Below are 23,024 nucleotides of genomic sequence, written 5' to 3'. Positions count from 1 at the left end.
GTACCTCAATAAACATTGGTTACTGAGTGTGCCCTTCACCTCAGAGCCTATGCTAGATTTTGGAGGAGAGGATGAAATTTAAAAGTTGCTGTCCTTTTTGGCCTCACAGCTCATTGGAGGAGTAAACAAGTGAGTGAACAGTAATCACACAATGTGATGAAAGAAACCACAGGTGTAGGAACAAGTGTTACGCGTGCAGTCAGAAGACCCACTCGGATGCCGAGGAGCCTCTGGACCACTTGACTCATAGGTGATGTCTGAGAAGGAAATGTATAAAGAGGGCTGCAGAACCTCAGTTCTCCTAGAAAATTAACAATATGGAGAGAGATGTGGGGAGGAGACAGTGGGGAGGCAGAGAGATGAACTGAGCTCGATGCCTCCGTTCAGTGATTTGATGATGATGCCCTGATCTAAAGAAGGATGGTGGAGGTGAGAAGGCTGGAGCAGATAGGCAGCTACTTTGGAGGTACGGATGACATGGCTTGCCAACCTAGTGTGGTGGGTGTGGTAGAAAGAGGAATTTTAGATGTATCTGGCCATCGTTGAGAAGGCAACGCAAGATGCATTACAAGATTTAGAGGAGGGGTTACATGAGGTTGTTTCAACATATTTATATGGTTTAACATATTTATGTTTTTCTCAAGGTCGTGATGTCAAATGCAGAGTGTCATTCCCAATGAGAAGTTGGACCAAGAAGTACAGACTTGGGAACAATCCATGTAGGGCACAGACTGAAGTCATGAGGGACAGTGACATCCTCATGAAAGGGAACATGAGGAGAACAGACAGGACTGTTGTTTTCATCTTAAATAATGGATGAAGGGACTGGGCAGATGGGTACTTAAAAAGAACTGAGTACCTTATGAGAGTTTTTCCTAAGCTAAAGACCCCAGGGTCTTGGTCCACTGTTAAAGTTTCATCACCAGAGATGCTCAAGCAGAGCCTGAATCTGCCAGGATATTGTTCAAGTGATTTAAATATCACATGCAGTATGGACCAGATGATCTTTACAGTCACTTCCCAAGGCTAAGATTCTGGAATTCTGTGCCTCTGTGATAGAAAATGCAGCTTTTTTCCACTTCACTTTCTTTGGCAGCCATCACTGATGCTTGCTGAGGTTGGAGCTTCAATTAAAAGGGAACTGGAAAGGATATAGGGATGGACTTCTGCCAAGGAGTTAGGTCTGTGGCTAATGAATGATCTGTCTGTGGTAGTGAAGAAGGAAGCCAGTTCCTAGGACAATACCTTTCCGCCTGTCTCCACCCCTCCCCCAACTATGAAGCGCTAAGGGCAAATGAATGGGAAACACATGAATGAAGTTTACTTTGAAATATCTATGGATTTAAGGATTAGGGGTAAAAACACTTGAGTAAACCACACGTTGGGTTTTGCTGACCCCAAAATATCTGAATATAATTTATAGACCTTTTGATGAACTCACACTACTGCTGGGCCTGCTCATCTATTAAATGTTGCAAGGAAAAGAGTAGGGTGTAAGCCAAGTAATATTAGCCTTGAACTCTACCCTTGCATGGAAAATCAGTTTTACAAAGGAATTTGTGATGGCAGGAAGTTGCTTTAAAAAGCATTGTCTGACTATTACCCTAGAGAAAAAATAACCAGTACCCAGATAAAATCATCAATATATTGAAGAGCTTTTCAATACATTTGATCCAAGCTATTATTTATCTGGCCTATTGCTCTTAAATGTTCCGAAGACCCATGATGTGTTCTTCAGACATCAATTCTGGCTATTTCAGGCAGGAAGAACAATATATGTACAATCAACAAGACCCTCGGGGGGACAGCAGGCCATGAACATAAGATTTGGCTGCAGTGAAAATGAGTTTGAAAAGTGAAGTGAAATACAAGTTAGGAATAAAGTAAATGGTTTGGAATCATACTCTCTGTCAACAATTATGGAAGGGAAAAGAAAAAGAGTGGGCTAAAAGAGAACAAGAGAAAGCATGGACATAGAATATTGATAAAGTTGATTCATTTATGCAACAAATCAGGCACTGTTCTAGGGGCCTGGGATAAATCAGTCCCTGAAACAAAGATCTCTGCCTTTATGGAAATTACATTCTAGCAGAGAGAGATAGACAATAAGCCATAAATACAACAAATAACAAAGCCATATAATATGTCAAGGACATTTAATGCCATGAGGGGAATAGACAGCAAGGTAAGGGGGTTCCGGGGGGTTGGGGGAAATTGCAATGCCTAATAGGCTGCTCAGAGTAAGTCTTACTGAGAAAGCGAGACTGAGCAAAGATTTGAGGGAGGCAAAGAAGTGAGTCAAGCAGATCTCCAAGGGAGAGCATTCTAAGTCAAGAAGGGTGTCTGGTGTGTTCTATCTGTGTGAACAGAACAGAGGCCAGCTCAGACTACAAACATCTATTGATTCATCGGATGATTACTGGGTACCTATACTATGCCAAGGGCTATGCCAGGTACTGCAGAGAGAAAAATTAATCCTGAAATTCAGAAGCTATGAAGGAGACATGGTATAAAAAGCCATGTGATTTGGCCTTGCCATCGTGCCTTCTTTACCCTAGGGTATTTTTAACCCTCTTTCCCCTCGTCTTCCTCTCTCTCATCTCCTTACTCCATGGCCCCCCTTTCTGTAGCCATCTCTCTTCTCAGTCACAATGGTCCCTCCTTTCTTTTCTCTTCTCCCTATTCTGCCCCTTCCTCATCCTAGCCTCTGTCTCCTCCTTTCCACTTCTTTCTTGCTTCTTTCAGGATTTTTTTTTTTTCTTTATCTTTGATTTTCTGTAGTTTAACAATGATACTCCTAGGCATAGCTTTTTTGGCATTTATCCTGCTTAGTGTTCGCTGAGCTTCCTGGATTTGTGGTTTAAGGTCTGAATTTAATTTGAGGGAAATTCTTCGTCATATTTCTTCTGTTTCTTTCTCTTTCTTCTCCTTTTGGTAATCCCATCATGCATCTGTTATACCTTTAGTCATTATCCCACAGTCCTTGGATATCTGTTTTTTCAGTCTTTGTTCTCTTTACTTTTTGGTTTCTGAGGATTCTATTGATACGTCTTCTAGGTCATAGGTTCTTTCCTCAGCTGTGTCTAGTCTACTAATAAGCCCATCAAAAGCATTCTTCATTTCTGTTACAGTGTTTTTATTGCTAGCACTTCTTCTTGGCTCTTTCTGAGGATTTTCACCTCTCAGTTTATACTGCCCATCTGTTCTTGCATGATGCCTACTTTATCCATTAGAATCCTTAGCATATTAATCACAGTTGCTTATTTATTTTAAAATATTTATTCGGCTGTGCTAGGTTTTCGTTGTGGCACCTGGGATCTCCAAGCTTCATTGAAGCATATGGGATCTTTAGTCGGGCATGCGAACTCTTAGTTGTGGCATATGGAATCTTCAAGCTTCATTGCAGCATAGGGGATCTTGAGCTGGGCACGTGAACTCTTAGTTACAGCATGCGGGATATAGTTCCCTGACTAGAGATTGAACCTGGGCCCCCTGCCTTTGCAGTGTAGAATTCACTGGATCACCAGGGAAGACCCATCGTAGTTGTTCTAAATTCTCAGTCTGATGATCCCAATATCCTTACCATGTCTGGCTCTGATCCTTGCTCTGTCTCTAATTGTGCTTGTTGTCTTTTGGTATGCCTTGTGATTTTTTTTTTTTTTCCTGATAGGTGGACATGATGTACTGAATAAAAGGAACTGCTATTAAAGGCCTTTAGTAATATGGTGGTGAGGTGTCAGGGGAGGAGAAATGTTCTACAGCCATATGATTAGGACTATAGAACACTTCAATCTTTCAGTGAGACTGTGCTTCTGGATCATGAACTTCCCAAGTGTTTCTCAGGCTTCCCCCCTCCTTACCGTAGGCAGGACAGAAAGGCTAGAGCCAGCTGGAGTTGGTTATGTCCCTCCTCTCAGGTCAGTTAGGTTCTGATGATACCCCAGCAGGTTGCTGCTGCTGCTGCTAAGTCGTTTCAGTCGTGTCCGACTCTGCATGACCCTATAGACAGCAGCCCACCATGCTCCCCCATCCCTGGGATTCTCCAGGCAAGAACACCGGAGTGGGTTGCCATTTCCTTCTCCAATGCATGAAAGTGAAAAGTGAAAGTGAAGTTGCTCAGTCATGTCTGACTCTTAGCAACCCCATGGACTGCAGCCTACCAGGCTCCTCCGTCCATGGGGTTTTCCAGGCAAGAATACTGGAGTGGTTGCCATTGCCTTCTCCAACCCCAGCAGGTTAGGCTCTGGCTAACTAGTTTCTCTTGAGGTCAGGCTTTGTCAAGAGCTGAGTGTTCCGGTGTCTCTCACAATAGTTCCTTTTCTTTTCCATCTGCTGGAAGCATGAAGGAATGTTTCTCTGAAATTTACTGTGGGAATCTGGTTGAGCTCCTGCAGGTACATCTCAAAATACTGTGGGAACCTCTCTATACCCAGGCTACCCTGGATTTTTTCACTCCCAGGTTATCCTCACTGAGCCTCCAGCACTCTGTCAACTAGAGTTCAGGTTTCCCTCCCATGGTACTGGTTCCTATGGTGGTTTCCACTCAGGAGACTCTGCTCCAGTTTATTTGCTATTCTGATGGTTGGTCTCACTAACCTTGGGGCAGCAGCATGGTCTATGTTCTCCACTCTCACAGGGATCCCAGAAGAGTTGATGATTTCTCAATCTGTTCAGCTTTTTACTTGTTATGATTGAGTTGCAAATCCCAAGTTCCTCATACATGAAACCAGAAAAACCTCTGTCTCTCTACCTTACAAACTTGTTTAAATGTCTCAAATATCATTTAAAAGAATATATTCTTCTCAATTTACAATATTTCTGTTTGAAATGATAAATAATAAAAATAATGATAAAAGCTAAAATTAAATATCTTAAAATCCATTACTGATTTAAAGAGATGGAATAATCAAATCTTCAAGCCAAAATTTAGACTGACAACATCTGATACCCCAAGCCCAGTGGCCTGGCAGAACTAATGATCACAAATGAAATTCACAGTGGAAAAAGCTAAAATCAGTAACATTGGTTATGAAAAAAGCTTACACACAAAAACAGAATTTAGTAATTCTGTACCTCTCCTTGCTCTTAGGGGTCTTTGTTTTCTTTGGGAGGTCCACTGGGAGCCTTAGAAAGAGGTTCCCAAGAAATTTCTAACCTGTGCTTCAGTCTCACTTTTATTTTTGAAAATTTCCAGATATCTTCTAGTTACTTTAGAATATATTGGGAAAATTGAGAAAGGTCTGTTTTTTTTTATACGAAAAAGAAGGTATTCTTTCAATCAACAGCTTATTTTACGAAATATACAATGTCAGCGTGGCAGACTCTATGGGCAATGAAATGCATAATCCTTGTATCCCAGAAATGGAAAATTTCCATAAGCTTTATTATTTACCAAAAAGAAGAACATCAAATCTGAGTTTCTACAACACCAATGATCATCCAAGCAGTATTTAATGCCTTCTCTTCTGGGAAAGACAGATGTACAAGAACTTTAGTAATTACCAAATGTCAAAATAATATTGAAAAGAATAAACATTTGCCTAAATTAAGGTTCTCTTGAGGATCAGTTACATATAACAAGAACGACTGACAAATCAAGCATGAGGAGAGGTGGGACTTATTTTCTGTCTCCTGATAAATTATATAGGGAATGAATAACTCCCGCTGTGATGATAAGAGCATCCAGGTCATGTCTGCTTAAAGATCTGTGGGATAATAATAATATCCTAAACCTTTGCAGTGCTTGACATTCTCAAAGCACTTTATAAACAATCATTAGGTCTTCCATAAGCTAGGAGACTGTCTTATTGTTGCTTTTTCCTATTATAGCATCTCTGAGAGTCTACAATCTTTCTAGAGTTTAAATATTTATTTATTGCTTTTAATGTATATTTACTCCATTGACAATACTTTAAAATTATTCTCAGCAAAAGAGAAAGGTTCACGGTTCTACTTTTGCATCCAAGAAATAAGCCAGAATCGCAACAGTGCTTCTCCTAGGGTAAGTGAATACAACCTACTGGGGACGCTCTGTTGGTCTGGGAAATCGTTTTCTTATTAATAAATACCTTCATCCACTTCAAACATGCCTTTCCCATCCTTTAAAATTGCACGTGTTGTTCTTGTCTGGTAACTACACAGTGCCTACCAGGGTGCTTTGCATGTGGAAAGTTTTCAATAAATGCTAGCTGCTGCTGCTGCTGCTGCTAAGTCGATTCAGTCGTGTCCGACTCTGTGCGACCCCATAGACGGCCTCTCACCAGGCTCCCCCATCCCTGGGGTTCTCCAGGCAAGAACCCTGGAATGTGTTGTCATTTCCTTCTCCAATGCATGAAAGTGAAAAGTGAAAGTGAAGTCGCCCAGTCGAGTCTGACTCTATCAGCCTCCATATGTGGCAGCCATGAAGATCCTACCACAACATTACATTTTGGAAACTCTGATTCATTTGCTGATATCACTTCTGTTTTCTCTTTGTCTGATTATCAGTGGACTGAGAATAAAAGGTGATAGAAAGAAATAATTGTAAACTTGACATTCTTCTAAGTTTCAAAAGCAAATACACAAGCATCTTTTTTATCATCGACACTAAGTGAAGGTCTAATAGGCTGTTTGAATTGCTGGGAATACAAAGGGAAATAGGGTTGCAAGGACAGAAACATTTTTGATTTTGGATACTGAGCTGACTCTATTTGAAAGAGCCATACGTTATATGCTTGTATTTTTCGTTGTAATAAATTAAAATTCTTTGCGTGGTGTGCATGTGTGTGTGCATATACTGCTATTTAAATGGGCCTGGAGACAACCTAGTGTTTGCACAGCAAGGGTATATTACCCTTCCCGTCAGCCATTTCCTCCTCTCTTCTGCAAATAAATTCTAGGATTGCTGAGAGCAAACAGAAAGACAATGGAAAAAAAGAGAGAGAATATTTTCCTTTAGTTCTAATCACGTCTAATTTCTGGCAACTTCAGTGAAAATCAAAATTGAAACCCCTGTGAATTTCAGACCCTGTAAGTGTTCTCTTATGCCTATTTGAATGCTGTAAATTCAAGACTGACTTGATTCTCCTGAAATAGTGCCATGATAGACTTATACACTGCATCTCAGTTCTGTGGTACAGCACTCTGGATCCCTAGAAATGATGTTGAGATCCTTCGAACAATGAATCTGATTCTATATGTAAGAACACAGTACATTCTCTCTTGGAATTCTTGTAACAACCTAAGCAGGCAATAATAGCAAACAGGCCTGGAGGGCTGTAAGCCATTTGCAGAAATATGTGAAAGCTACAAATTAAACTTAGAAAGTATTAAACAAAATATATTCTATCCTTCAACGTTATTAGATATATTTTTATAAAACAAAATTGAAAAATATGGTTGAGTAGTAAAATTTAATAATTACAAATATAAATATTCAGTACAATGCAAATACTCCCAGTTTTATTGTCTTGCTTTTATTTCAGCAAATTTGTGCATGTGTGCTAAGTCACTTCAGTCGCATCCAACTCTCTGTGACCCCATGGACTGTAGCCTGCCATCCTCTGTCCATAGGAGTCTCCAGGCAAGACTACTGGAGTGGGTTGCCACGCCCTTCTTTTTATAATGGAAATTCTCACAAAAGTTGAGCTCTACTGACAGTATTAACAAAAACATCAATTAAAAATAGAATATAATTGTAACTAAAGTGTATATAATTTGAATGTTTTCATCAAAATATGAACATCAAATAAATTTAAAAATTGTAATGAATTATTTTCATATTTTTATAATTAGATATTCAAAAGTAGCTATTAAAATTAAAGGCAAATACAAACTATAATTAATTAAATACAATTTAAACAAAGCTGAAAATGCTGACTTAATTTTTTGATGTTTCATAAATTGTATTATACATTTTTATAATAATCATGAATTAAATTATTCATTATTCCAGTATTTAATGTTCATATTTTAACTGCCAATCCAAAGAATCAGCATCATGTTTTATGTATGTTGTATTTAAAGTTTCATCTATATATATTTAGAGTAATATAAATTGTTTAATATTACAAAATATTCCTTAGCCACCAGATGTAACTTCTCTGTTAGCAATTCTTGAACCATGAATTGGAACAAGAAAAAAAGCCAAGAAATGATCATGACTTTTCTGAGACAAAATTCATTGAGAAGAAATCTACTGAGCTTACGTCAAGAGGATTTGACATGTTCATTAATTTATCTTTTCTCTTTACTAAATATTTGTGTCACTCAAATCCTCCTTGCATTTCTAAGTAGTATTTCCTCCAAGAGTCAGAATTTTAACCCGTTAAGGTGAGTCAAGGGAAAATTAGAAGTGTCCAGCTGAAGTTCTAATAACTGCATACATATTGAACAAACCATTCACTCCAAACATTAAGCAGCACCAGGATCTGCAAAGACTGTGATTTATTCTCTGGCTAGAAGGTATCACTATAGTTTAGGGATGTAGACAACAGGCCAAATTGCCCAGGACTCTATTATACTTCCAAAGCCCTTCCGGTGTCAGAAACTTTCTAAGCTTCAGTTTCTTCTTCTGTAAAAGGGATAACTTCTTGTTCATAGAACCACTATGGAGATTAAATTATATAGCCTGGCACACAGTAGGTTCTCAAAAAATAGTAGCTATTAATATTTACTGGCAAAGAATTGTGGGCACTGGCTGTACTGAATTAGTCGTCAATCTAATGAATATGTACTGGTCCTCCTATATGTCAGGTGGCTGGGCAAAGACTCAGGATTCAAAGGCTACCATTTTGCAGTAACCATATAACATATTTGTGGGGGATACAGACATGTACTATGGAGATATAAAAGTGCCAGGCAAGCACAGCTAATAGCATAGTGAACTTGGCTTGTGAGAGTGGGCAAAGGCTCCATAAAGAAAACAGTATACACGCAACATGAGCACATGAGCAGGAGATTCCCAGTGAAGAATGGGAAGGGCATTGCAGGCAGAGGATTGCAAAGACTTGGGAGTTATGAGAGTATTTCCATATTTAAGAAAAGAGACATGTTAGAGAGAGGAAGAGCAACCATGTCAGGCTCTGGAGATGCTTACATTCAATTGACAAGAAGCTCAAACTGATTAATTTGTTTTTAAATAGACCTGAGGTGCCATGTTAATCCTTCTACAGTGTGGCTCGAATTGGACTCAAGGAAAATTCCAGTTCTCTGAGATGTGCTACTTTTGAGGAGTTGGCTTACAAAAGGTTTGATCAACGCTCGCTCCACAGTACAATAATGTTTGTTCGTTACTACACACCAGTTTTCTTAAAATATACCAAAACTGGCCGGCGGGGGCGGGGGAGGGAAACACTTATTTTGAACCTCAGACACGTGATTTCCAGTTCTTCATTCCCCTATAATTTCTGCCATGGGTTGCCCTTTTCACTAGGAGCACCCAGGGACATATTCTAAAAACTGATGCAACCAAGAAATGTGAGCTTCTTAAGTTAATAAATGAAACAGCACTCAATTCCAGAGCTGGATAGGGAAGACAACACAAAATTCCTCTGCAGAAAATATATCCTCAAATTTTGTCAAGTGATGTGCAAACTGCATGAAGTATTTTATTTGAAACTTGTGAAGGTAATATCAAGTCTAAAGTGTTCAAAACAATTAGACCGTGAAGAAGGAAAAGACGTCACAGCCATAGGCAAAAACCTGGGATGAATGGAACCCAACAAGACACCTCCAATGTCTGTAGCAGCCCTCCCAGGGAAAGTAACAGCCTGCCACTCCTCCAGGGGGAAATTCTCCAAGTACATTAGCTACTTTCAACACAATCTCACTGATGTGATGTGGAGGAGGCATGGGCTTCCCTGATAGCTCAGTTGGTAAAGAATTGCCTGCAGTGTGGGTGACCCTGGTTTGATTCCTGCATTGGGAAGATCCACTGGGGAAGGGATAGGCTACCCACTCCAGTATTCTTGGGCTTCCCTTGTGGCTCAGCTGGTAAAGAATCCACCTGCAATGTGGGAGACCTGGGTTCGAGCCCTGGGTTGGGAAGATCCCCTGGAGAAGGGAAAGGCTACCCACTCCAGTATCCTGGCCTGGAGAATTCCATGGACTATGGGGTATCCATAGTGGTGCAGGTGGGAATCAATCCTCCATCTCCAATAGCGGACAAGCCTTTGAATGGTACGGAAATTAAATCCATCCTGGAATGAGCCAACTGTATTATAACTAACACAACTGACACCTCTCATAAACCATGGATTCAGTTTCTACAGTTTTAATAGTGACTCAGTGTCATGAGAAAACATTTTTTAGATTTACATTCAATTTTCTTCTCTAACTACAGTCTCATTATAATTTCCATTTCACAGCTACTTAGCTAGATTTTATGGACAGCTTGAATTAGAAAACAGCTCTTTAGTAGATTTTTTTTTAAATAAAAAGAAATCATTTGTTTTTGTTCACTTACCATTCCGTGATTCAGCCACCCTGGGATAAAATTATCAAGCAATTTCGGGTAAATCATCTCTCTGTCATAGGCATAAATGATCCAGAACACCGCTACAACGAACTGGAAGGGAAAAGAAATCCTTTTATTTCAAAGGCACCAACTGTCCACAGCATACAATTGGTTGGTTTTCTATTGCTCAAAGAACCCAACAAAACTTTAATTTACAATGAAAGATAAATCAGTAAGCCAGCTAATAACTGGAAAGATCATTCTAACTTCATCCCATTAGTGGTAACTGTTGGGGTTCTTCCTCTCTCCTTGATTTCCCAACTATGTTCTCAGGCACAGGGCTGTTTGTGAGCGAGACAGAGAGATGGTCTGTCTGTCATCTGGAACAGCTCCCTTCCAGGGCTAATTGTGTTGGTTTGATTCCCCTCAAGAGGGTTTAAAAGTTCATTGGTGGTTTTTTGGATCCCATTCCCCATTGTACATTAGAACACATTCAAGAAGCTGTAGTGTATTTTCCTTGAACCCATCATGTGGTTTAAATTAATCTTCACATTCTCAAGTTTCTATTTCACCACTAACAGCATTGAAATCACTGCTATAAAATGTCCTAAAGTCAGATTTCCAGCAAATGTATTAATTTATATAGCTTAAAGCAGGGGCTTTAGTGGCACTGAGAAGCAGAGTGTACGGAGAGGAAAGGAAGATTCCTAATTCTCTTGGAATAGCTCATAAATTCATCTTGATGCCAGGGGTTTATTTTGACCCATCAGCAACCTCATCATCAAAAGTGCACTCAATTGATTATTTTACCTTTCCTCAAACTAATGGTGAGAGAAGAAGCTCAGATAAAATAAAGAAACAAACGGCCCAAGGTCTTAACTTTCACCATAGAATTTTTTTTTTTTAAGTGAATGCTTTTGTAAATAGTCTTTAAATGTAGCATAGAAAAGAGAATGAACCATCTCAGAGGGAGGTCTCAAAGTCTCTTCAGAGTTATATCTCAAAATAATAAATACTACAGAATGATAAAATGCAGCATGAATATTAAGTAGGAACAATTTTAACTCATTTCTCATAAGGCATCCATGCCCTGACATTTTATTAATAATATCTATTTTATTGCCACTTTGTATAAAACTCCTGCTGTTTATAGCTCAAGGTTATAAACCAGAAGGGTTCCAAAGTTTATTTCCAAGTACGTCAGTTATCACATGGATAATCTTAGCTTGAAAAAGTTCACCCTTAAAATCCAGGATGTTATGAACATTTACTGTTTCATAAAACACACTGAATGATAATTACAATAGTAATTGTAGATAACACACGTAGTTTAATACCAGATTAAGATAGTTATTTATCTTGCTTTTGGGGCAACTGTGTTTATTCAGTGGATAAATGCACAAAAAGAAAAAAGAAAAAAAAAACATGTATTATTAGCTTAATGCTAATTATCATCAGGAGCTTTCCAAGTACAACAAACAATTTTAGAATTATCCACAATTTGGGTTTGTTCACTCCACCAGTAACTTCATGTGTACTGAATATCAGGGTTCCCTGTCCTCAGATCTGGGTGGGTGCCATGCTTTATAGCTTTGTTACTCAAAGCGTGGCCCCTGGATCAGCAGCACCCATGCCACCTGAGAGCTTTTTAGCAGAATGCCAGGTCCCAGCCTGATAGGTTTTGATCGTGGATTTTGATAAGATCCTGAGGTCACTCCTGTGCACATCAAAGTTTGAGATGTTCTGCTTTGCAAGGGTCTGCTCCAGCCACCTGGAACCTTCCTCTCTCCCCGTGGAGTGAGGCAATCCCAGGTCCACATGGCTGGTCTACCCAGAGCCTGCAAGCCCCTCCTTTGCTAAACCACATCCTGGGAAGCCATGACCCTGGAATTTCCTGCCTGAATAGGCACGAGTATGCCTCAGGGCCTGTGTGGGTCTCTTTCTTGAGTCTGACCCTGGAGGGAAGACTGTGCAATAAATGTGTGTACTCTTGACCAGAGAGATGGTTAGAGGTATTTGTTTCTGTAGGGTGAGAACCAAAGTTTGACAACTGCCCGGGCGATCCATACCATCCGTACAAAACCATTTCAAATCCTGGATGGAGTCATAGGTGGAAACCTCTTTACTTTTGCCACATAAGGTACTTTAATCAAGACAGTGACATCCCATCACTGTCACAGGACCCCTCCCACACGCAAGGGGAGGGGACTGTACAGGCCTGTGTAGAAGGGAGCAGAATTTGGGGGCCATCTTAGATTCCTTAGATTTCCATTTGCTTTCTACTCTTCTTTTCCAAAATTGTTTTGGCTATTTTAAGTCCTTTGCTTTTTCACTTCATTTTTCAGAATCTCAGCTTGTGAATTCATACAAAAACATTGTCCTCAAATTCTGACTAGAACTGTACTGAATCAATATATTCAATATGAAGAGAAATGATGACATCTTAACTGTAATGAGTCTTCTAACCTATGAGCACAACTATGTCTCCATTTATTCAGACTTTTCATTTCTCACTGCTTGTCGTTCTGGGTGCACAGCTCTTGCACATATTCTATCTATCACTAAGCATTTCATGTTTTTTCTGCTACTGTAGATAGCTTTAAACTTCTTTTTTACATTCTTTGTTGGTGGCATATTAAGAATTCCCTATTCAAATTTCTCTATTCTATACAAATGATTTTTGTATATTGACATGGTATCCTGTGTGTATTCAAAATTCACTTAGTAATTTGAGTAATTATGTCATAAGTTACTTTCAGTTTTTATATGAACATGATCTGCAAATGACAGTTTTTTCTTCTTTCTTTACAATTTGTATGCCATTTTACTTCTTTTTCTTTTCTTATTGTACAATGTTGACTAGAAGTGATGAAGACTGAGCATCTTTGCCTTCTTCTCTACTTAGGGAAAGTGTTCAGTTTTTCAGCATTTCAGTTTGATATTAACTGCAGGTATTGCTTAGGTGTCTTTTATCAAGTTGAGGAAAATCTCTTCTATTCCTAATTTATGCATGTAATGAATGAGTGATGAATTTTTTCAGATAACTTTGCTGCATATTTTCAGGTGACCATATTTTTTTTCTCTTTTATTCTGTTAATATGATGGATGATAGCAATTGATTCTTAATGTTAAATCAATCTTTAATTTCTGGTCATCATGTATGATCATTTTTATACATTACTGGATTTGACTTGCTGCTATTTCGTCCAGCTTTATTCATAAAGTATATCGATCTCTAGTTTTTTTTTAATTTCTCATAATGTCATTTTTTAAATTTTGGTTACAGGATAATCCTGGCCTCAAAAAATAAAGTGGAAAAGTGTTCCCTCCTTTACTTTGTGAAGGACTTTGTGCGAGATTGGTATTATTTCTTCCATACCTATTTGATATACTTTCCCAGTGGCATCATCTGGGCTTGTAAGTTTTCTTGTGAGAAGATTTAATTGTGAATTAAATTTCTTTAACAGATACAGATTTTTCTGCTTTTCTAATTTTTTCTTTAGTTATAGTCATTTGTGCCTTTTGTAGAATTTCTCTATTTCATCTAAAGTCTGAACTTAAAACGTTGCTCTTAATATTCTACTATGGAAATTAGCAAATGCTACACATCAGATAGCTTATCTTTAGAGAGCCAGCTGTTAATGTTGGCCAGCACACCACTGTGGAGAGCTCCTTTCCGTCACCAGGAACGATCATTTGCGGTGTCCCTATCACATAGAAAGCACTGTGGGGTCAATATTTAATCATGCAATTCGGCCAATCCTCTGACCCCCACCATACCTGGAGGGAATTATATGGGTTATTAAAAACAAAGTGACTTTTAGGAAAGGGTTAGTCCCCTTCCTTAGTGTAACACTAGAAGGTCAAGAGGTACAGCTAACTGAGTAATCAGCCTTCTAAATAATTCTTGAGATTAAAAACACAGCACAGATGGTAGCTTCTTGGCTTCCTGCACTGACATCCTCCTGATGGTATGGTCATCAGCAAACCCAAAATAAGCTTGAACTCTACTAGCAGGGCATGGATATGAACAAAAATAGGTTCTCTTGGACAGGCAAAGTGATTCTGAAATGTCCTACGGCTGTGAAGCTTCTTCCCCAGCCAGGACCGGTGGCCAGCTCTTCCTCAGCACACACCTGCTGGCACTGTGCTGCCAGGACCAGAACACTGTACTTAGACTGACAGGGGGAGCAGCACAGTCGCTGTCCAGCCCTTCCAGCTTCCCAGACAGAATACTTGTGTTACAGTGGTTCCTGAGACCTCATTTGAACCCCTCAGAAGGATTAGAAACCAACACAAAAGAAAACTGGATTCACGCTCTGTCTCTTTTTAGAAGGAATTTCTCATACGGAGTCCAACAGAAGCTGAAGCAAATGTTTTAGTTCACGTCTATGAAGAAGTTTTACTGATCAGTGATCAACTAAAGCTGATTAGAGTTTAGTAACACCAATTAGAATGCAAAGCAAGTTGCCAAGACATTTGCCCTGAAGGATGAGAAAAAGTCACTGATCTGTTCAGTTCAGTTCAGTCGCTCAGTTGTGACTGACTCTGAACCGCAGCACATCAGGCCTCCCTGTCCATCACCAACTACCGGAGTTCACCCAAACCCATGTCCATTGACTCGGTGACGCCATCCAACCATCTCATCCTCTGTCATCCCCTTCTCCTCCTGCCCTCAATCTTTCCCAGCATCAGGGTCTTTTCACATGAGTCAGCTCTTCACATCGGGTGGCCAAAGTATTGGAGTTTCAGCTTCAGCATCAGTCCTTCCAATGAACATCCAGGACTGATCTCCTTTAGGATGGACTGGTTGGATGTCCTTGCAGTCCAGGGGACTCTCCAGAGTCTTCAACACCACAATTCAAAAGCATCAATTCTTCGGCACTCAGCTTTCTTTATAGTCCAACTCTCACATCCATACATGACCACTGATCTGTAGATTGGTTCAAAAAGGCCTTTTATCACGATCTCAATTATCCACCATTAAAGAAGGGAGGGAGGAACTAAATGAATGCATCTTTAAGTCTTCAGCTTCAACATGACATGAGCCTATGAAATTGCTTTCCCCCTTAAAACTAATCTATTAATACTAAGACTTGACCTTTACTGATTGGAAAACATTTAGATTCTCTTTTGGGCTCAACTGCTGTGCTTCTGGGACTTCCGAGGTGGTAAAGAATCTGCCTGCCAAGCAGGAGATGAGGGTTTGATCTCTGGGTCGGGAAGATCCCTGGAGAAGGAAATGCCAACCCACTCCAGTATTCTTGCCTGGGAAATCCCATGGAAAGAGGAGCCTGGCAGGTTACAGTCCATGGGGTTACAAGAATCGGACACGACTGAGCGACTGAGCAGCAGCAGCAGCAACTCTGCTTCTAGATTTCCTTTTCATGATTTTCTTTCCTATCAATTCCTTCCAAGGTCATACTCTTGCTGAGCGGTAATATCTAGACATGTTTCCAGTTGTGATTTCTCTTTGCAAACACACATAGCCTGGGAGTAAATTGTGTGTTCCGGATGATAGCTGGCTTTATCCCTGATGGCCTCCAAGCAGTGAGTGAATGCCTCACTTTGAAATGGCTCTTGTCTTCCTACTTCACACATCTAGGAGATCCTGGGTGCTCTCTTTTTGCCTGACTTCCCTCAGCCATACCTTTAACTTCAGCAATGCACAGTGAAGCATAAGCACTCTGAAATGGTGCAGCATCTTTTGTTTCAGTGTACAATGTGTTACTAGTACTGATTCCAAGAAGTGTGATAAAGAATTCCCCTACTGTAATGATGAGATTGTGAGTTACCATATATATATATATATATATATATATATATATATAATTTTATGCTATATATTCTGCTCAAATTACTTTAAAACCAGAATCTCCATTTAGAGTTTGTAAAGCACATGTTGATGTTACACCTTATTCATGGCTTCCATCTTTTTGATAGAATTTATCATTTCTCCATATTTATCCACACTTAGGCCTTAACTAATAGGCTTCCCAGGTGGTGCCAGTGGTAAAGAATCCACCTGCCAAGGCAGGAGATACAAGAGATGTGGTTGGATCCCTGGGCTGGGAAGATCCTCTGAAGGAAGACATGGCAACCCACTCCAGTATTCTTCCTAGAGAATCCCATGGACAGAGGAGGCCAGTAGGCTGCAGTCTATGGGGTCACAGAGTCGGACACGACTGAAGCAACTTAGCACAACACAGCACACAGGCCTTAACTATCTTTTCTGAGTAATAAATTTGAGAATAAAAAAACCCAACTCCTACAAAATCTATGAGTTGATGCCTGCATTGATTTCCAACCTTCATTTATACCATATTCTTTCTTGCTCCCTAAGCCAACTGGCAATTTGATTGTTCCTAAAATTCTTTATGAGTTTTCCTGCCTCAGAGCTGTAGCATTTTCCACTCTACACCAGGAATGTTCTTTCCTTGTTTTCATGTGGCTGGATTCTCTGTTCCATCAGCCTGAGGTAAGCCACCACCTCTACATGGAAGCCTCACCACTGGTGCATTATTTTCTGTCGGAGACCCTGATAGAAAATAAGCTCCTTTTGCTGGTGTTCAATTGTTCATTGTCTGGATCTTTTATGAGAAAGTGAAGTCTTAGGAAACAGGAACTTCTTTGTCATGCTCACTGCTGTTTCCCCCTGCCTGGTACCTAACATGTTAGTGGTGTAAAAAAAAAATTGTTGAATAATGAATAAAAGTGGGTTGCTGCTTGTATGTATCAGACCACATCTTCCAGAGAAGCAAATACCCTTTTACTCCTTCAATATTCTTACTGACCTAAAATTTCTCTATGTTATCCACGATTTTTGCCCTCCTGTCTGTAAGGAGATAAGCCTTTCTTTCCAAGGTTTTTCTTCTAACCCATCTCTTCTCAGATCTTCTATCCATTAGCTCCTCTTTACCTGTTTAAGTCCTTCTATTATCTTGAAATGATCTTTCCCTGAACTTCAAAATTAAGATGGAAGACTAAAGGCTCTCTTTCTTGAAATCAACCAAGAATAAGAGGAATGAGAAACAAAGAGACCAACTGGAGAAGGAAATGTCCCTAATCCAAACATCACTCTACTCAACAGGCTGCCAAGTGTTAGGAAACTTGAACTGGGCCAGGAAGAGACTCTGACGTAAGAAACAAGATCAGAGGGCTCTGTGGTCCAGTGAGCAGAACAGAGAGATCCTACAGGTGGCCCACTGTAAGAGACATGCAGTGACCTTTGCTGGGAACCGGAGGTCTGAGGTGCATGGGAGCCCTGGGGAATGTTCAGGGGTCAGAGGTGATGATGTTCAGTGTGGAAGTGGGCCAGTATGGTATCTCTGCAAGAAGCAGGATGTGGTCATGGGAGGTAAACAAGACAGGATCTGTGATAACCAGCCTGAAGGGAGTGCTCCTGCTCACCTGATGAAGACCAAGCTTCCTATAACCAACCACGCAGCAGGACTGGGAGCAATATGCGTCAAGGAGGGAGAAATGACTCTGGCCCAGAAAGAAGCCATTCTCCAGGGGAGAGCAGTGGTGGGAAACAGAAATTCAAGCTGCCCTTTGTAAGTTCCTAGCCTGTCTCCAGTTCTAGCTTTTCATAAAAAGCTAGACAGGAAGGACAAACAGATTTAAGGATGAGTAATCATTAAAAAAAAAGAAAAGCATGAAACATATTCATAGATAGCACAATAAAAAGGACAGAGATAAAGCTGAATATGAGCAAAATGGGAGAGGGCACCTGAACAATGCAAACCAGAAAATGTATTCATTAATTTATGATCAAATAATTCTGTTTAAAAAAAGCAGTCAAAGAGGAAAAATTGGGACTTTATAAAGAAGAGATGATAGAGCAAGAGGATAAAAGCGAATGGACAGAATTATTGAAAGAAATAAAATATAAAAATTAAAACCACATAAAACTGAAAGTCGCATTATAAGCAGTAAAAGGAAAAACTGCCTTTGGTGTAGACAGTGGGGGTTTAGCTCTCTGCAGTCTAGAGGACTAGATACACCGAGAAACCTTCCTGCTGCGAAACGCTAGGTCCTAAATAAATTATGACAAATATACTTTCAAATATATTGCTGAGCAGACAAGAAAGGAAGGGAAATCACTAGGAGCCGAAAAACCCATGCAGACAAAAAAAGAACAGGAAAAACCTGAACAGTAGCAAACACAGAAACTGAGCCTGCCCCAGAGGCAAATGGCAACACTAAAATCTGAGTGTTCCGTGAACTATGGCCACAGAGACGGATGACAGTGGCCTTAGGCCCATGCAAATCTGTGGAGTGGGTCTTGAACCTGAAAGGCCTGGCCCACAGAGGGTCCATACCTTCTATGAAGGGATAGGGTACAGAAAGTGCCCTTTATCAGTTCAGTTCAGTTCAGTTCAGTTGCTCAGTTGTGTCTGACTCTTTGCGACCCCATGAACCACAGCACACCAGGCCTCGCTGTCCATCACCAACTCCTGGAGTCCACCCAACCCACGTCCATCAAGCCAGTGATGCCATCCAACCATCTCATCCTCCGTCATCCCCTTCTCCTCCTGCCCTCAATCTTACCCAGCATCAGGGTGTTTTCAAATGAGTCAGCTCTTTGCATCAGGTGGCCAAAGTATTGGAGTTTCAGCTTTAGCATCATTCCCTCCAAAGAAATCCCAGGGCCAATCTTCAGAATGGACTGGTTGGATCTCCTTGCAGTCCAAGGGACTCTCAAGAGTCTTCTCCAACACCACAGTTCAAAAGCATCAATTCTTCAGCACTCAGCTTTCTTTATAGTCCAACTCTCATATCCATACATGACTACTGGAAAAACCATAGCCTTGACTAGACGGACCTTTGTTGGCAAAGTAATGTCTGCTTTTTAATATGTTATCTAGGTTGGTCATAACTCTCCTTCCAAGGAGTAAGCATCTTTTAACTTCATGGCTGCAATCACCATCTGCAGTGATTTTGGAGCCCAGAAAAATAAAGTCAGCCACTGTTTCCACTGTTTCCCCATCTATTTGCCATGAAGTGATGGGACCGGATGCCATGTCAGGGTTACATAAATTACTTTCTAACTGCTAAGATTGTTTTAATCAAAAGGCTTCATTTCATTGAAATTTATTCTGCACCTAGATCTTCCATTTACCTCCTTTATCTTTGTATTCATGGAAGCTACATGCGGTAACTAAGCAAGTTTTGCAAAGTCAGAAAACAAATTTTATACTTATATCAATTAACTGTAGTGGATACTGTAGTACTTCTCCCAGATTCCCTCTTCAGGGCCTGTGCATCCACCCTGCAGATGTTGGGAATATCCGTTGCTGGCCGCTGTCAGCTGCATCCCTCATTAGAATTGCCCTCAGCTGCAGAGAAAGGTCTTGCCTAAAGCCATGACCCCTTCCCAGGGGCCTCAATTTAAGGCTGCTCTAGAGCAGGGATGACCCTTCAGAGTTGCCTTAAATTGAGGTGAAGCGGCTGGATCTCTATGTCCTTGAATTTAGACTGCCCCTGGGAAGAGAAAAATGGATCAGAGATGGAGAAAAATTGCCAAAAATCATGGATCTAACACGACATATATGTGATACTACAGGACAGTAGAATGGAACAAGTTGGAAGACTCATTCTTCCCTTCAAAGTTAATAAGCACATTCATGGAACTTCAAGCATCTCAACAAGGTTGATGTGACCAGGTACACCTTCCTTCTGGCAAATTCACATCCAAAGGCCAGAGAAGCAATACCTTTTTAGAATATTGGCTGGTCCTGATAATTGGGTCTTATCTTGCCTCATGGAGCCATGCTACCTTCCATACTCAAAGTTTAGTTGACAGGATCTCTGATTCTTATGTCATCTTTGAGATGCATGCTTTTCCCTACAACACCAGCTTGTGGGGCTGGGGCCCTTTGACCTAGAGTCTCCAGACTCTCTATCCAGGGTCATGCCCTGTATAACCCCTGTGCCTACAGGCTGCAATGGCACCAATCACATGGTTCCCTTGATTCCGGCTCTTCCCCCGAGACTCAGGCATCTCTGCCTGGCCTGTTTGAAACATGGAAATGATCAGTTTTTTTAAAGTTTGCTTTTCTTTCCCACCAACAGAATCCAAATTGCCTGGGGTTGGCCCCTATTCGTGGCAGTCTTCTTTTGTGAAGAGTGATGTTTGGAGGCTTATTATCACATTGGATTGAGAGCATCCTAGAGGTGGTGGGCCTGGCAGGAAGGTGGTGTGCACTGTGAGAGGGCAGGGCACAGAAAAAAGGAGGCTCTGTGGGCAGACACTCTGCGTATCCCACTTTGTGGTCATCTGCCAAACTTACAGAAATAGGGACAAAACACAGATCGCCTTATAATTGTGAAATCAGGTCAGAAGTTGAAATCTTCCCATAAAGAGTATGAAACAGACATAGATGGATCACTGATGGTCTGTCTCCAGGCTCACACTCTTTTGCTATCTGGTCACCTTATGCCTTACGCAGGTGAGGTGACTCCAGAAGGTGGGTCATTTTAGCATTCTAATAACTAATCCTCCTTTACGGGGTTCAAAGTTGTAAATCGATCCATTTTAAACTGAATTCCATACCTAAATAAACTGAGCAAGGCTTCTCTTCCTCTCTGTCAAGTGATGGTAAATAGGATAATTAAACAATCCAGGAACCTCACACAAGACTACCTTATTATATTAGAAAACCACTGCCAATCGATTAGCATTGATATGTGTTTCTTTCTTGAAAAACAATTTGGACTTTTTGTCATAAAATCCAACTCTTGCCATCTCTCTCTTTTTAATAAAAGGGGATTATAGTCTAGTTATTTAATGATTATATTAAAATGAATATTCACAGATAGCTATAAGTACATAAGAGAGACAGCCAGCTAACTGCAACTTGAATTTAAAGTTCCACCTGAGAATAAAGAAACATCTAAAGTAATCTAATTGAATGAAAGTTAATTATGTAAGTAATTAGCACATCCTTTTGTAGAAGCATCCTAAGTTAGGTGGCTATGCGTCAATGATTACCTGTATTCAGTGTCTCGGGTATAGTATCAGAATGGCCTGACCAGAACACTACTGAACACTGGAAGACAAAGCCTGAACAAGCAGATTAAAGATGCCCAAGAAGAATTTGTTAACAGGAGCAAACTGGTCATCATAGTGTTTAGGCTTATGGGTATTAAAAAATAAGAATTGTCTTCACAGGGCACCCAAAGCTGATGCTCTTAGACAATTCACATAGAGTGAAAAGGGAGGTGAGAGGCGGGTTAAGGATGCAGGGGGCACATATATACCTGTGGCTGATTCACGTTGATGTATGGCAAAAACCATCACAATACTGTAATTTTCCTCCAATTAAAACAAATTAATTAATCAAAAAAAAACTAAGTTAAAAAAAAAAAAGACTTGTCTTCAACTCTGTATAGAGGAGGGGGTCCTCTGGCCACCCAGGGCAGCATTCCAGTCTACCTAGCAAGTCAATCCTTGGGATACAAAAGGATGGCTCAGATCATAGTAATTTGACTACCCACCACTATCATCATCCAGTTATCCCCTGTGCCTTGATTTTGAGTTTGCTCAGGATTCTTCTGGCTACTCTTTGTTATCTTCAAAGTTGTTCTGCCCCTAGGAAAAGCTTACAGAGACTCCAGTTGGCCTGACAACCTTTTATAAGTATAAATGACTTAATTACCTTTCTGAGCTACACTTCAGTCTATATTCATTTAGTTAACATAAGTTCATTTACTGAAAGAAGAATTCCTGTAAAATAGACTCACAAAATTGAGTGTCTGGGTCTTTGGTCCCTGGCTATAATGGTATTTGAGTACTGTCCCAGCTGGGACACCCACAAATGGCCACTCACTGCCTTTGAATTGCTATAGAGATAAGAGAGGGAGGAAGCCAAGGTTTTCTGTGTTTTGTTTATTTTAGATTTATGCATGAACAATGAAAACATGCAGCAAGTTCTATCCACAGTTTGCAATGGGAAAAGACCCTTTGCAGAGGTTGGTGTGTTTGTTTTTTAGTATCATAACAACATGCCAATGTTCCTTCATTTTCCTGCTATGAACAATTTATCCATTAAATTCAGAGCATGACCATCCTAAATGAGAATATATCTGCAAATGAGAACACATGTGCAGCTTTCCTATTACAAAAGCAACAAATGCTTGTTGTGGCAAGTTGTGTGGATTTTCGTTTTCACCTTTAAATCATTCTGTGATGATCTATGCTGTATAAACAAAGAGGAAGGAGTCAAAAAGCAAATCATTTTTGGAACCGAAATGGCTCAAAGATGCTTGCATGCAGCCAGAGCGTCAGCAATCCATCTGCCTGACAGCACTTCAAGAGTTTTTTTTCTTGGCATTTGGTCTACCTGAACTCCCTGTCATCTGCTAAGGCCCTCCTCTAGCACAGCTGACCAATTACGGACTTTTTGCGGGGGGCGGTTCAAGAACCCTTCTCGTCAATTAAGAACCAGGAGGTTCTACTAAACTAATTACTTTGAGGATCAGCATCTCAGGAAGGTGCCAAGACTGGGGAGAAACATCTGTTTTGATGCTGATCTGCTCACAGAGCAAAGAGACCCGAAGAAAATCTACTTCACATGGATGATCC

The 23,024-nt window shown here is 40.3% G+C and overlaps 1 protein-coding gene across 2 annotated transcripts in view; it reads right to left on the bottom strand.

Annotated features, from left to right (window-relative positions):
* Nucleotides 1–23,024, bottom strand: part of AIG1 (androgen induced 1) — a 272,202-nt gene that overhangs the window by 149,873 nt on the left and 99,305 nt on the right. For both annotated transcript variants that reach the window (XM_019967525.2, XM_019967524.2), the window contains exon 3: nt 10,445–10,546. In XM_019967525.2, coding sequence (XP_019823084.1) covers nt 10,445–10,546 — 102 coding nt within the window. The remainder of the gene's footprint in view (nt 1–10,444; nt 10,547–23,024) is intronic.

Source organism: Bos indicus, chromosome 9, assembly GCF_029378745.1.
Source record: "Bos indicus isolate NIAB-ARS_2022 breed Sahiwal x Tharparkar chromosome 9, NIAB-ARS_B.indTharparkar_mat_pri_1.0, whole genome shotgun sequence".
Taxonomy (NCBI): Eukaryota; Metazoa; Chordata; class Mammalia; order Artiodactyla; family Bovidae; genus Bos; species Bos indicus.
The sequence above is the reverse complement of the archived record's forward strand: the minus strand, read 5'-3'. Positions and strand labels throughout refer to the sequence as shown.